This window comes from Myzus persicae, unplaced genomic scaffold, assembly GCF_001856785.1.
Source record: "Myzus persicae strain clone G006 unplaced genomic scaffold, MPER_G0061.0, whole genome shotgun sequence".
NCBI classification, from domain to species: domain Eukaryota; kingdom Metazoa; phylum Arthropoda; class Insecta; order Hemiptera; family Aphididae; genus Myzus; species Myzus persicae.
This window is the reverse complement of record NW_019100570.1, coordinates 274,585-289,274: the sequence shown is the minus strand read 5'-3', so window position 1 is coordinate 289,274 and position 14,690 is coordinate 274,585. Positions and strand designations below refer to the sequence as shown.

Genomic DNA, 14,690 nt, shown 5'->3' with positions numbered 1-14,690 from the left:
GTGCGCGAGTCGGCGCCGGGTGGGACGGATGTGCGCTGAGAGAAAGACAAAATGATAATAAAAGAAAAAAAAAAATCGCAAACTTTTTCGAAACTGCGGTGGCGGCGTGCATATATAACGTACATGTATTATTATTGTGTAATATAATATATGTATTTTATGAAACCGCTTAAACCTAAATGCGAGCGTCGTGCCTGCCCCGTCGGAGACGGAAGACTTAAACTCGCCCGCTGCGCCTCTGTGTGTCGCGCGCGCGTGAAGTCTCTCAGCTGTCAAGGTTTCGGAATATTGTGACTGTTAACCATTACCGCTGCAGCTGCTGCTGGTTGTATTATGTATATGCTGCTCGTGAAATATATAATAAAGTATACCGTTATAGTCATATTTAGTGGCGACTTTGGTCGTTTGTGTTCCAGAAAAGTCTAGAGAAAAATGGTATATTTTTTATTTTTATCAAAACTCGTGTGATTATCGTTGATAATATTATAATACGTCAATAATTAATGTTTTTATCTCTCAGCCTATTTTCATTTCTATAACGTTTCGTGTAAATGGATGTGATAACATTCACTGCGGTCGGCTTGATTGAACAATTGAAATCATTATTAAAAACCGTTACGTATAATATTTATCGATGAGTGTCACGCTTGGATGCTATATTCTGATGTGCAATAACAATTGTATTTATTTGATGGGTCATTGATCGTTTTGACCGATACATTTGACGTTAATAACTGCAGTTGTCATAATTTATAAAAATAGAAAACAAATACCCTCACTACTCCGATGTATCCATGAATAACACAAAAATAAATGCGAGTATTTGATTATATTATGTGTACACTTAATGTCTATATTATGACGTTATTATACGTTCGAATGAATGGATATTAAATTTCAGGGCAAATATTTACGTATGAATATTGTACACAGAACGAATCTTTGTTGCACAAAGGTTTTATTTTTTAATAATAAAACGATGATTACATTAAATTTATTATAACGTTCTTTGTTACTTTAAGTGTGTTTACTCGATAATACATAAATTATAGAATGTTTAAAATTAATACGGCTGTCGATTTTACTTTGTTAATATTGAGATTCGCGTTGCATACGCATCTTTGTTATTATTCGTGCAGTTTGTACTTTTTATTGATAGTGTGTACAAGAAGTCCAGTGGAAGTTGCATATTATTGTCTTATATTTCAAGAAAACTCCTCTTTTGGCCGGCGTGGTTCGAATATGGCACGCAGAATGAAACTTTTTATACGTTGATAAACGACGTAATAAATTTTATGATTATAAGCTTTGCCGCCGGCAATACACCATTTGTGCAATATAAATGTAGTGTATGGATGGAACTTCGAAGGGGTTTTTCTGTAAAAATTATTGTCGGTTTGAAGTCCTACATTTTTAATAACGAATTATTCGAGTGAAAAATAAATCGATGTTTCAAGCAAACCCGTGTATTTGTAAGCGCCTGTAAAGGGCTTAAAAAAAAAAAATCTTTCACCCTAGAATTGGGAGTATAAAATATTATTATTATAATACACCTACATTGTTAAGCGATTATACTCGCCATTGTTGGTTTTTAAATTAATGTCTTACATGATATATTATAAATATTTCACTATTGTTCAGAGTAGGTACTTTAGCACTACATACTGGAATACGAAAAGATTTGTCAATGTTTTGCGCCATTATATTACATTAAATTATAATTATGCATTGTGCATCTGTATTTATTTATTACGACCGTACATTATAATAAGCATTATGTATTAATAATTAACAATTCATGTGTTTGAGAGATTATTATTTTAAAAGATAATTTAGGTATAAGTTAGGTATATTAAAAAATGTATTCTGGTAAACTTTAAGTTTGAATTTAAAATGAAAAATGTAATCAGGTATTAGGTTTTGTGTTTAAAAAATGTCGGTTTAGATTTTTGAAGTTTTTGGTTTTAAAACAATATGTTAAAATACCAGTTTTAACCAGTTCCTAAATTCAAAACTTTTTAAAGACCTAAAACTTAATCTCAACGATCAAAAATGTATTCTAATTTATTATCCAAATCCTGATTGGAAACGGAATTTAGTTATTTTAAATAACTAAATTCTCCATTTGTAAACCTTGCACGTGTGATGACGGTTCGGTGCCAGCGTTCACGACGTTATTTAAAGACGCCAACCTGCAGATGCCAGTTATCTGTCAAGCGCTGTTAAGAATGTAATGATAATATTGTATTGGACTCTATTTGATGGTATATTAACGCCATATGCAGTTGTGTCTGGGTTTGATTTACATGTGTTATACATGGTTAAAGTTCTAATTGTCATTCATATATTATACCGTTTACGCACTGTGAATGCGTCCATACAATTACAGGTCGATTGTTTCAAAATTAAAAACTCTTTATTATGAAAAGTATTCATTTATTTTATACAAAAGAAGCTAGCGGCAAGGAAAATCCTACGCAATTTGTATTGCACCACTCTTCTCATTTAAACCTTTAACGCTTAGTAATAAGTAATAACTAATAATAATTTTTAAAAAAACCATTATGTATACGAAATTTGTTCATAAGTATTTTTCCGAAAAGTACTCCACAATATATTGTTCATTTAAAAATTCAGGAAATAATGGCCGAAGTGTTAAATGTTAATACTACCAAGGCTATGAGTTTAGAGTTATGACCAAGTTTAACAAAATGTTTGGTTGCGTACGATTTGTGCGATTTTAGACACACACGAAAAACGAATAACGTGATACGCACTATTGCAGGATACTATTTTCGAAACAAGATGTGCGTATATGTACACCTATATTATTAAAATATCATTCATCATACGACAAAATATTTTCAAAAATGCCTGTATATATAAATAAACAGCTAGTCGAATACTACTAATACCAATACCAATACCACCTATATGCAATAATGCAATTGGCAACTTAAACTACAAACGTTGATTTAGGGGTTTAGGGGGGGAGGGGGTTTAGGACGAAAATAACATGCTTGTTATTAAAATGCAGTTAATTATACAGTAATTTTGTCGGAGCGGGCTGGTTAAGAAAATACCACAAATACCGGGGGATATGCATACGACCGTGGTGTAGCTAAATTGCCTATTCAAGGCTCCGTGCTACCATAGGTAATATTATTTTACCATAACGAGACGCGTAGAGAAATATTATGAGTCTTATTTAAGAGAAATTAGCGTAAAAGCATGCACTATGTGTACGGTATGCTTAAGTATGTTGTCACGGAGTTCAGTGCTTTATTATATAAAAATGAATTATGATTTATGTAGTTCTTACCGGAATCAAACTTCACTTCGCTGATCATTATCCATTTGCTGTAGAAGTAAAGTTGGATTTTCACGTACTTGCCAACGTGATTATGTAACTGTATGTCAACATCTCTGGCATTTTCCAACACCGTATCCGGCATGTACGTATACCAGACTGATCGTCCTTGATAGTGTAGTCCTCCCACGCTGAACTGCACTCTTGCTTTTGAAAAAACCTTAAGATATTGAAAAAAAAATATAAGTCGTGATACAAATAGATAAAAATATGTCTAATAATAAATATTTGTTATAACTATAGGTATTTAAAGAAAAAAAGATAAAATGATGTAAGGTAAGGAAAGATAAGGCAAAACAACATGAGATGGGAAATAGACTATAAATATTTATTCGATTTTAACAATGATATTGGGATGAAATAATTTTCAGAATTACTTCAATAAATATTAAAAATTAGCGTTAAAGGTAGATTTATTATTTTGGTAATAACAGCTACGTCACTGTGCGAGAAAAGTAATAATAAAATTATGCTTATTTAAATATTTATTCCAGGAGTGAATTTATTCTGCACCGCCTAAAGCCATTTTACTTTAAGCACCCTTTTCTATAGACCTCGCACCACTCTGTCACTAAATACCAAATTTTTGTCATTAAAATGATGTTGTAAAAATAAATTACGTAAAATGATAGAACGAACTAATTATTGTGACAGTTAAAAATGTTTTCTAATGCGTCGTTCATATTTATATTTATAAATCAATGATATACATTTATTTAATATATCTACGTTTGATGTTTTTACAAAACGTCTATAAAAGTAATTATTTTTAAAAATGTTTTTTTTATATAATACCTATGCATATTATTAAATTTTTATAAATATGAGTTATGCCATGTGGAGTTATATTTTTTCCAAAATGAAAAATTATTTTTTTATTTGTTGGTCAGTGACCAAGAGATTATGATTAGTAAGTAATCATGGTATTTAAGAGAATGTCAGCAGACTGTTTTCAATTTCTCTCTGTCTTAAGTGCAACATGGACAAAACGTATTCAACTATAATCATTTTTTCTGTTTTTGAGTAATCTTAATGTAATTAAAAAAAGCTTAAAAATAAAATAAAAATAAAATATAGAAAACAACATTTTTTAGGGAGATACGTACTAGGTATGTCATTCAATTTTTAAAGAATTTAATATCCATTTTATTTTAATGTTGAAATTGGTAGGGATGAATAGGGAAAGGCTTGATTATTTTTGAAATAGGTGACTATAGACTTTACTTTAAGATAACTCAAAAATCATAAAAAAAACCGTTTTAACACGAACCCTTTTTACCTACTCCATGTTTGCTTCTTGCTCTGAGCAAGAAAAACAATGTGGAGCGACATATTTTTGTTTTATTCGAAGTTATTTTGAAAGATTGCTTGTTTACCATATTTTTGTTTGAATCATATACAAATTATTTTAGTAATCATAAAACATCAGAATAATGGAAAGTTAAAAGTATTTTAGATTAAAATTTTTTTAACAATGTTTATTATTTATATTAAAAAAAAGATAATTTTGTACGGTTTTGTGGAAAATGTATGTATATTGAGTTATAAAGTTTTGCAAAATTTTAAATTCAAAAAACAAAATTGTATATACTTAGATTAGTAATATACCTACAATTGTTTCTTATAAAGCTCAGCATTTTCGTATGAACATAATACATCAAATTCGATCACATTTTTATGAGTATATTGTAGTAGGTATAATATTTTAACATTGGTTTATTGTTTATTGTTTTTTACATGATGAATGTATGAATCGTGTAATACAATGTTTGAAATTAACAAAGAAATTAAAAACAATTAAAATATAGATATAAAGTATATGTATACAAAATAGAATAATATCTAGTGTAAAAATATTGTAAAATAAAACAAATTATTTAGTGTTTTTGATGCCAACAAGTGTGTTTTAAAAGCCTTTTGTGAAAAAAGCGTTTCTATTAATTTAAATATTTGTTATTAGTTATTGTTAAATTTTGGTTTTCGTTATTATGATAATGATAACGTTCATTTGTACACGCATTGATCACGAAATACACATTTGCAGAATATTTTAATATTGTTATTTTATATATTATGTATGATGCTTGTCTGTTCGTGTCGGTTTTGATTACAATATTATATTTATGGCATTGGGGATATATTGATAATTGATATTATTACAAGTGATTAAAGATGATTATCTGACACTATCTATTACGTGATCATGTACACAAACAGGGACATAGGTGCAGTTGTTCAAAATCCATATAAAAGTTAATATCGGTATTTAAAGTAGAATAATATAAAGTCATATAAACACGCCATCAGTAACCAATATAATATGTAAGCTAAAATTTTTAATTCAATTTATTCGGATATATATTATATTTTTGATGGGTGAACAATGGTATGTATAAATAGAATATTCATAAATAATTGGAGAAAAAAATACATTAAATAATTATTTTATCTATTCGATAGCCAAATTCAGTATTAGAATTTTGTTGGAATTATTTTTTGATATAATTTAAAGTACTATTTTATTGCTTTTGATTGGAATATATTGTTAAAAACATAATGGATACAAAATGACAGCGAAATAATATTCATCACTGAAGGACAATTTCGTATTCGTGACATTGTGTTATAAAAAAAATGTAGATTATATCTGAACACAACGTAACATTATGTTTCTCATTATTTAAAATGTGTTTAAATATACATTATTGTTGGCCTATACTGTATAATTACTATATACAAGGGTTGCGGTAAATACCTTTGTTGTTTTAGTACAGTCCTTAATGTCGGGTTAGGTTTATAAATTTCAAGTTATTTCAAGAAGTAGGTACCTATATGAACATTTTCCGCAACACTGATGACTATAATAACGTGTAATATGTATATGTTACCCCTAATTCCTAAACCTTTCAAATGATTTTATACGGTTGCAGTTTTTGGCTACAGCAAATTGTTCGATTTGGTTTGATAATATAAATGTACAGTAGAACTTCGATTATCCGAACGCCAATCATCCGGACGTCCAATTAACCGGACTAGAAAAAAAACGGCACTTTTTGTTATTCATACACGTGTCTCATAATCGATTTTAGATTAAATAAAGAATAGGTATATATTATTCTTAATAATATCCGTCATTCCGACGGAGGGACATTAAAAATTCTGAAGCTTTTGATGTATTGGATTTGGCGTTTAAATGGTTTGAGAGGCAAGAAGGATCGAACACCAGTAATTAAGGCTTATTTTGCTTCAGTTAAATATATAATAAAATTATTTGTCTATGGTTACGAATTCTAAATTATATTAAATATAATATATGAATAATAAATACATACATACAATATATTCATACAATTATATAACTTTTGATGTACCATACGTCAATCATCCGGATATTTATTTATCCGAACCACCCTTGACATTAATTAGTCCGGATAATCGGAGTTCTACTGTATTCATTATTTTAATGTTGCATTATATACTATATGCTTCTTTGCAGATATTATGACCAAAACATAATAGTATGTATATTTTAATGAATTGTTATTATCATCATTACTTCATACGTCGTGGTGTTGTATTGTGCTATCATACGAATTAGGTATATAACATTCTAAAAATCAAATACATGGTTACCATAAATAGGCGAGACTTTTTAATGCATCGATTGTGTCCACAATCCACATATAATATGCATCAAGCGGGTCGTGGTATCGGGCAGCAAAAGGGTGGTACCATCTCTTTCAGGTAAGCGTAACACAAACACACCGTATATCACGTCATGCAAGGTATGTTTTATTCGCCTAGTAACCGTTTATTGTTGTTATTATATTTCTGGAGTAAATGAAACATATACGATTCATAAATCTGTCACTGGCATTACGCGGTCAGGCCTTAAAAGGTCTTACCTACCGCGAGGCTATAAATTTTTGTCAAAACCAAAAAAAACCAAACCGGCCGTTTAATGGAGTCTCGTGGACCCTATTTCAGCGCCCCATATCGCGTTTACACACACACATGCGCACATTTATACGTAATATACACTAGTTCAGACATCAAACGTAATTGATATACATTTTTCATTAAAAAAAAAAATTGTTTATGTACTAATAGCCTACCTACAAAAAAGATATTAAAAATAAACCGAGACTCCAAGGGGTGGAAGTTTATGTGTGGGGTGGAAATCTGGGAAACAACAGTAAAACAAAAATAAACTGTTCATCTAAAATTATGAAACGGTAATATTAAATCACACTCTTAATGTCTCAATATTATTTTACGTTCATTGGTAAATCGATGGTCGAATAAATTACGTATACTTACTGCAGTAAGCCCACCCAATTAAAATTGGATAATGTGAGCATTTAAAATATTAAATGTGTCTTAACATTTTATTTTTTCAATTATTTTATTAAACGCATTTGTTTGTAAAACTTTTAAAGTTATAAACGAACTTTAAACAGTTATAAATAATAACAATTTTTTACATTCTAATTATTTATATTTTTAGTTATTGTGTCTGTAGACGTTTCATTGTTTTTCATTTTTCAGCTGAATTCTTAAATTTTTGGTTTTACTAAATGGCAGTTAGTTTTATAATAGTTTGAAATATTTTTGGCATCATATTTAGTATAACGTGAACTATATGCATTATACGTTTTGATTAATTATGGTAAACGTAATTTATGTTATATACCTACCTAATTATTGTATTGTTATACTATAACTAAATCAAAAACTAAGAAATGATAAATGTCAGGGTTTAATTATGACAAATAGAATTAGGTGAGATATATATTTCTATCTAGTATTTACTACAGTACTATTATATCATTTCATAATGGTAATTTATTAAATGTCTACTCTGTTTTTTAAGCAGAAAGTGGTCATCAATGTTGTATCGAATTCAATATTCCTAACATAAGCTTGAAAGTTATAGCTTAGTAAATTTCATTATGAGTGAGTCATCAAAGTTCTATTATTATATATTTATATGATAAACATGAAATATAGTATACTCGTACTGTAATAAGTTAATATTATTACAACTTCCCAATAATAATACAAGTCGTAAACCGTACAAAATGTACAATTTTTACGAATTTTAATTTTTATCAAACAAACTATAGATTTATATCTTTGGAATCTGAAAACATAATACATACTGTTTATGTGGAGTAAAAATTGATAGTTGATTTATAGAATGAAAACTTTACTATTGCAAACATAGAAAAAACATAATTTTTAATTTATAGTTAACAATAGTTTAGTATTAGGTACTTTAAAAGTGGACATTATTATACTTGCTTTTACAAAGTTATAATAATGATTTAATTTCTTCGTAGTATAGTAATAATAATCCTTTAAAGCTATAACTTCAAAGTTAAAACATTTAATTGAGTTGGCCGCACCTAGTGAGTACACATTAAACAGTGATTTATACACATGAAATTACCATAAGCCTATTATATTGATGATAATTGCCCATTTAAGTGTATAATATACATCATGGTGTAAGATACATGGTTAGCTCATCTTTGTTTTGATTTATTCAACATATTATGTACACCTTAGCCGTAATAGTTATCTATTATCAAAGAACAATTAACGTCTCACCGTAATTATTGTTAGTTATTGTATAATAATGTGATGAGTATTATTATAGTATGTTATAACTTGTATTTAAATTGTATTTCGGGACAGGTTGATCAAATATTTGTTGATATTATAAAATACATTCAAAAATCACTATGAGAAGTTGTATGGTCTAAATAATTATATTTGAAGCATCCCAGAATAAATAAAAATAGTTTGTAGAGGTCAATTTTGAGCTATTTTATTGATTTTAAATAATTAAAACTAAGAGACATGTTTGTATATTATGAGGTTCATTAGCACATTACTGTTGTTATTCTCCCATTGTTTTAGGTTAGCATGTTTAAATGTAGTGTGTGAACACGCATCCATATAAGCCCCGAGTTTTTATTGTTACAAGTATATTTTTTTACACACACACCCGCACACATTCATCCCGTTTTAAGGATGAAGAAGTTTGTACAACATACTTCAACAGTGCTTGAAACTTACGATTTTTATATTATTTCTAAGAGATCATTAAGCCATAGCCGGCAGGTTTTTACTAGTTTTAGGATTTATTATGAAAATTCCCTTTTGTAAGACAAAATGAAATAACTCTGACGTGTATTTCAAATAACATCGTAAAAAAGAACATTCTAAGGATTTCATGAAATTACTCACCTGTACGTTTTTGCTGAAAAAATTGTTGGTGAATATGTGCACAGCCGAAAAATTTCTTACTTCGCTAAATTCGAATATTAGTTCCACATATCCCTTTGAGAATGATTCTTTACGCCATCCAACCCATCCGTTACCTAAATAAAATAAATACATGCATTATTACAATGTTTTTCAAGTCGTTAATATTATTTAATGATACAATTTTAGTTGAGATTGAAATTGTAGTATAAAATATAACAATATATTGGTAGGTCATGGGTCCCAAGTCTCTTTTACAAATCATTTTACAACTACCTATTTATACAACACTATATTGAAATAATAAGTACCTAGTATACTAGTATCTACATATTTTTAAAATTTAAAATTAATTAAATTAACAATAGCGAAAGATTTTCAAAGTTGCTAATATTCCTAGACTATGTTCTTTAATAATACATGTGAGCATTGTTAAAACAATCAAATCATCAATAAACATTAAATTATGATAGACATTATAAATACAATCTACAATGTATAAAAATATTTTATGTCGGATGGAGTAGTGCAACATTAAATAAATAATGTGGATATAATATTTTTATGACTAATTTAGATTCCGAGTAGAGGACAGAAACTATACAGGTTTTATAATATAATTTTTTTTACTTGTTTTTGTTTTTTGTTAACATTTTTTATAGCAGTAAAAAGATCGAACAGTTTAAGGTAGTGCCTTTTTGGCTTTTTAGGTTGGAAAGTGAATTCAGAATGAACTATAAGCTGGCAGTATTTCGAATTTTCAAGTAGTTTTGAAAGAAATAGGAAAAAGTAACATCAAAATATGTAGTGAAGTGTACGAAAATGCCAGTTTCGACATCATAACCATTCTCCGCACTGAATTATTTTTTAAATGCAATGATTCATCATCAATTTAAATTGTATCGAAAAATATTAATATGATTATAGTGTTGTATATAAAAACTGATATTACATGAATAAATTGACATTTGACATCTACAAACAGTAACATTGATATTTGGTGTTAAAGTATGAAATATGTGTGATTTTTTCGTTATACTTTTATTCTAAACCTATTTAATATTGTGACCAAAGTCTTAAATATAATATTTTAATGTGTTAATGTGTAACAAAAGCTACGTAGTTGCCTTGTATAACACATAACATAAACATAAATATATTAGGTATACACACATAGTGTCAGGGAAAAAACTAATTTTTAAAACACAAAATAACAAATATTTAGTTTAATATTTTTTGTTACCTTATTACAAAAAAGTATTTGTTGAATATTAACCACATGCAATTTTGTAACCTATACCAATACCAACTAGCATATTCATCATAATAAACATGTGGATATGATTTATTTTCCTGTTTAAATGATTCTTCAAGAACATGCAAATAAAATGTGAGTCAAACTCTTTGGAACAAATAACTTTAATAAGAAGAAATATAATTTATTAATAACTGATAAATTAATGTTAACATAGTTATTATTTCACGAATACACCGAAATATCAAATACGTATCATCACCTCCATTATTTTGTAGCTATTTATTTTCTGTATTACTTCATCGTTTAAAATTTAATTTCCTGTTTAATGTTTTAATTAGTCTGCAGGTTATTCATGCAAAGTTATATATATTTTAAATGTCACCAAATCAATTTCGATTCTTGTATCTATTTTGCTCATCTTTTCGATAGGTATATTAGGTAGGCACATTACACATTTTCACAGCGAACATCGTAAAAATCAATGATACTCGACTATTATAGTCGTTAAAAAACTTTTCACAACATTTTAACGACATCTCTCATTTTATTTGTCTTATATGCGTTAAACTATAATACTGTATTATTATTATTATTTCTACTGCGTGTATCGTACGCGTCACCGGAAAAGTAACGATACAATTCACTATTATTTTTATGTTATTATAATATATAGGTATATGAGTGTGAATTTAAATTTAATTTTATTCCTGTGACACAGACATTTCGGTATAAATTATTTAGGGAGCTTGTGTGTGATACAGTCACGGTGGTTAATACTTGTAATACGCCACTGTACTGTGTATATTTATTATGACTATCACCCCACCACAGTTATTATGGTTTTCTCGTTATACAGTGTATTAAAAATTTCAATGATGTATATTATAATAAACGTAACCCGCATATACGTATATACGTATATATATCTTTCCCCGATATATAATGTGTATATATATATATATATGTATACGTCGGGGAAATAAATAATAATAATAATTATATTATGTGTATAAAAAAAAAAAAATAAAAAAAATGACACGGGGAGGGATGTGGTAGAAGGCTCAAGGGTTAAAGTTAAATAACTCTTAGAATGCGGCTGTGACGCGGTGTGGAGGTGAAGGGAGCCCGCAGTCATTACCCGTTGTTCCATTAGTATATAGTTTTTCCCCGATTTACTTTATCGTATTTCATGTCATGCTCGGAGAGTCGTAATATTCAAAATTATACGCGTATAACAATATTATATATACATTCACCTCCGTTCTGTTATAATGAACCCCTACGTTTCCGTCCGACCATCCACCGCCGCCTTCTCCTTCACCCACAAACGCACCCCGCTCACCACCTCTCCACACGCCGATCACCAAACCCCCCGTCACTGGCGCAAAATATTATAAGGCTTTCGTTTTCCGAAGTTACGCACGTTTATTTGTTATTGTTATTGCCGGGGATTTTGAAACATGAATTATTATTTATATACACGCGGAGACTGCAGCAGAACGTGTGCAAGTTTCCCGGGGCTTATTAAAACGTCCATATCATTAGCTTTTACAAACGTCACATTCCGCGAGCACAAACCGGCTGCGCTCCGAAAGTTTGGCGCGCAGGAAAAATATTAATTGAATAAAACGGTCCGTTGCCGTCACAACCCGCAGATGCCCGCGATGTTAATAACAATCATAATAATAATATACGCGAATAATATTGTATAATATTATTATACACTGTACACTTACACAGTAAATAATATTCACTATGCGAATATTGAAACAAGTGACTACACTATTATTATTATTATTATTATCGTCATCATCATCGTCGTCGTCGTCGTCGTCATCATCATCATAATCGCCGTAGTCGTTGTTCTTTATAGTAAACCATAATAATATATTATTGTTATTAATATAACTACTTTATACTTTCTGCCATCGAACACAGCAGCACAGAAGAAGTAAAATTATTATTCGACAACGAGCTATAAAATTAGACAGATATTTAGGTGCGCGTAATATAATATATTTAACAATGGGTCGTTCGTGAGCGATTACGTATAAGAACGCTGCTGTCGCTTGGATTAATATTACGTGCTTACCGTTCCTGGATAATATATTTTGGAGGATGAGGTTTTACTTTTTGGTATATTTTATCGGTTAAACGGATGCCGTTATATTGCATCATAAAATATACAGATTAGATTAATTAACTCTATTATCCGGGTATTAGTCACAATATAGTACCAGCGGTGCACCGTAGTCAAAAATGGTTATTACTTTTAAGTTGAGCATTTAATTAATAAATTTAATGTTTGTATGTAATATATAAGCATTAAAAACAATATAATATAATGGTTAGAATAATAAAAAGCCACGGTTTTGTTAATCATATAGACTTAAGTGATATGTATTATAACTGAAATATTTTATGGAACAATTATAAAACTATTTATTAATCATAAAAGTGATTTTTTGTTTGCACAAGTCCTGCCATAACAATTGAGTTCGTTCTAGATTGTAATGTAATATGCGTCCAAATAGTTCAATTATTGTTTTGTTCAATATAAAACTAAGCGTTTTTATAATAATAGTATTGTGTTACCTTTTCCGTAACCGATATCCATTTTATAGTTATCCTCTCCGCGCACACCGTCAACCAAACGTCCGAGACCTCCTTGAATTTTGTCACCTCGCACCACACCGTCGTATGAAAGGTCTGCTACGTCCGTATTGTCACTCGCAGATCCGTCAACTGGGATCGTGTAACTGGTTATTCCATCTGAAAAAATATATTAAATTATTTGTACATGTAATTTTAACATTGTAATAGTGTAAATGCATTTTTCGATTAAAATAATCGATTGATGATTTTTTACATAAAAGATTTTGTTGTTTTATATACGGAAATGATAATTTCGAACCACCTGAAGATATAAATTTATATAATAGAAGTACACGTCAACAATTGGCCCGACCTTTAGGCGAGAAGGAGGTCGAAGATATAACAATATGCACATGTAGGGTTTGGAATTTCCACGGCACCTACAACCTGTCTACCAGAATAATATACAGAGAACGGGGGAAAACGCGACGTCCATGACTCATGAGTCATGAGTGATGGACACTCCGAACGCTGAACGAAAATAATATATCGTATTGGCGTGCGAGTATATCCATCTTTACTCACACATACATACACACACACGCACACACACACATCCGTGTAGTATAGGTAGTTCGTTTATTAAAAACGAAACGCAAAAGCCGATGGACCACGAAAAACTACTCGGAAAGCTCGGAAATTTCTCTTGAAAAGTTTTCGGCAGAATGAATGACCATGGAAGAGGTGACAGAACAACAAACTTAAATGGAGTAAAATTACATAAAAATCGACACCGCACATCGTCAAACGGCAAGTAGGTATTGTCAATAATATGATATAGTACCCAAAACCTGAACGCGCGTCCATCATTACGTCGGAATGGCAAACTAATACTATACAAATATATATAATATTTTGGTAGGTATATGCACGTCAGCGGGAAAAGGGTCGTGAGGATGTGTGACGGGACCGCGAAAGAGAACATTCCACACAGCGTTGTCCGGTTGCATAATGATCGTCATGGCAGATTATTGTGGTGTTGGGGGGAGGGGGATTGGGGTGTCACGTTTTTGATGGGTATTTTTTCACCGAGAGGAAATACACACACGCACACGCACACGCATACTATGCTGTATACTGTACATTCACATGGTAAGGGAAAACGTTTATTTTCCTAAAATTGTGTGACAGGTG

At 29.9% G+C, this 14,690-nt stretch overlaps 1 protein-coding gene across 4 annotated transcripts in view; it reads right to left on the bottom strand.

Moving 5' to 3' along the window:
* Positions 1-14,690, bottom strand: part of LOC111033531 (discoidin domain-containing receptor 2-like) — a 159,851-nt gene that overhangs the window by 13,443 nt on the left and 131,718 nt on the right. For all 4 annotated transcript variants that reach the window (XM_022314317.1, XM_022314325.1, XM_022314340.1 and 1 more), the window contains 3 exons: positions 13,497-13,673; positions 9,626-9,759; positions 3,323-3,530 (listed from right to left, as the gene is read on the bottom strand). In XM_022314317.1, the coding sequence (XP_022170009.1) occupies positions 3,323-3,530; positions 9,626-9,759; positions 13,497-13,673 (519 nt within the window). The remainder of the gene's footprint in view (positions 1-3,322; positions 3,531-9,625; positions 9,760-13,496; positions 13,674-14,690) is intronic.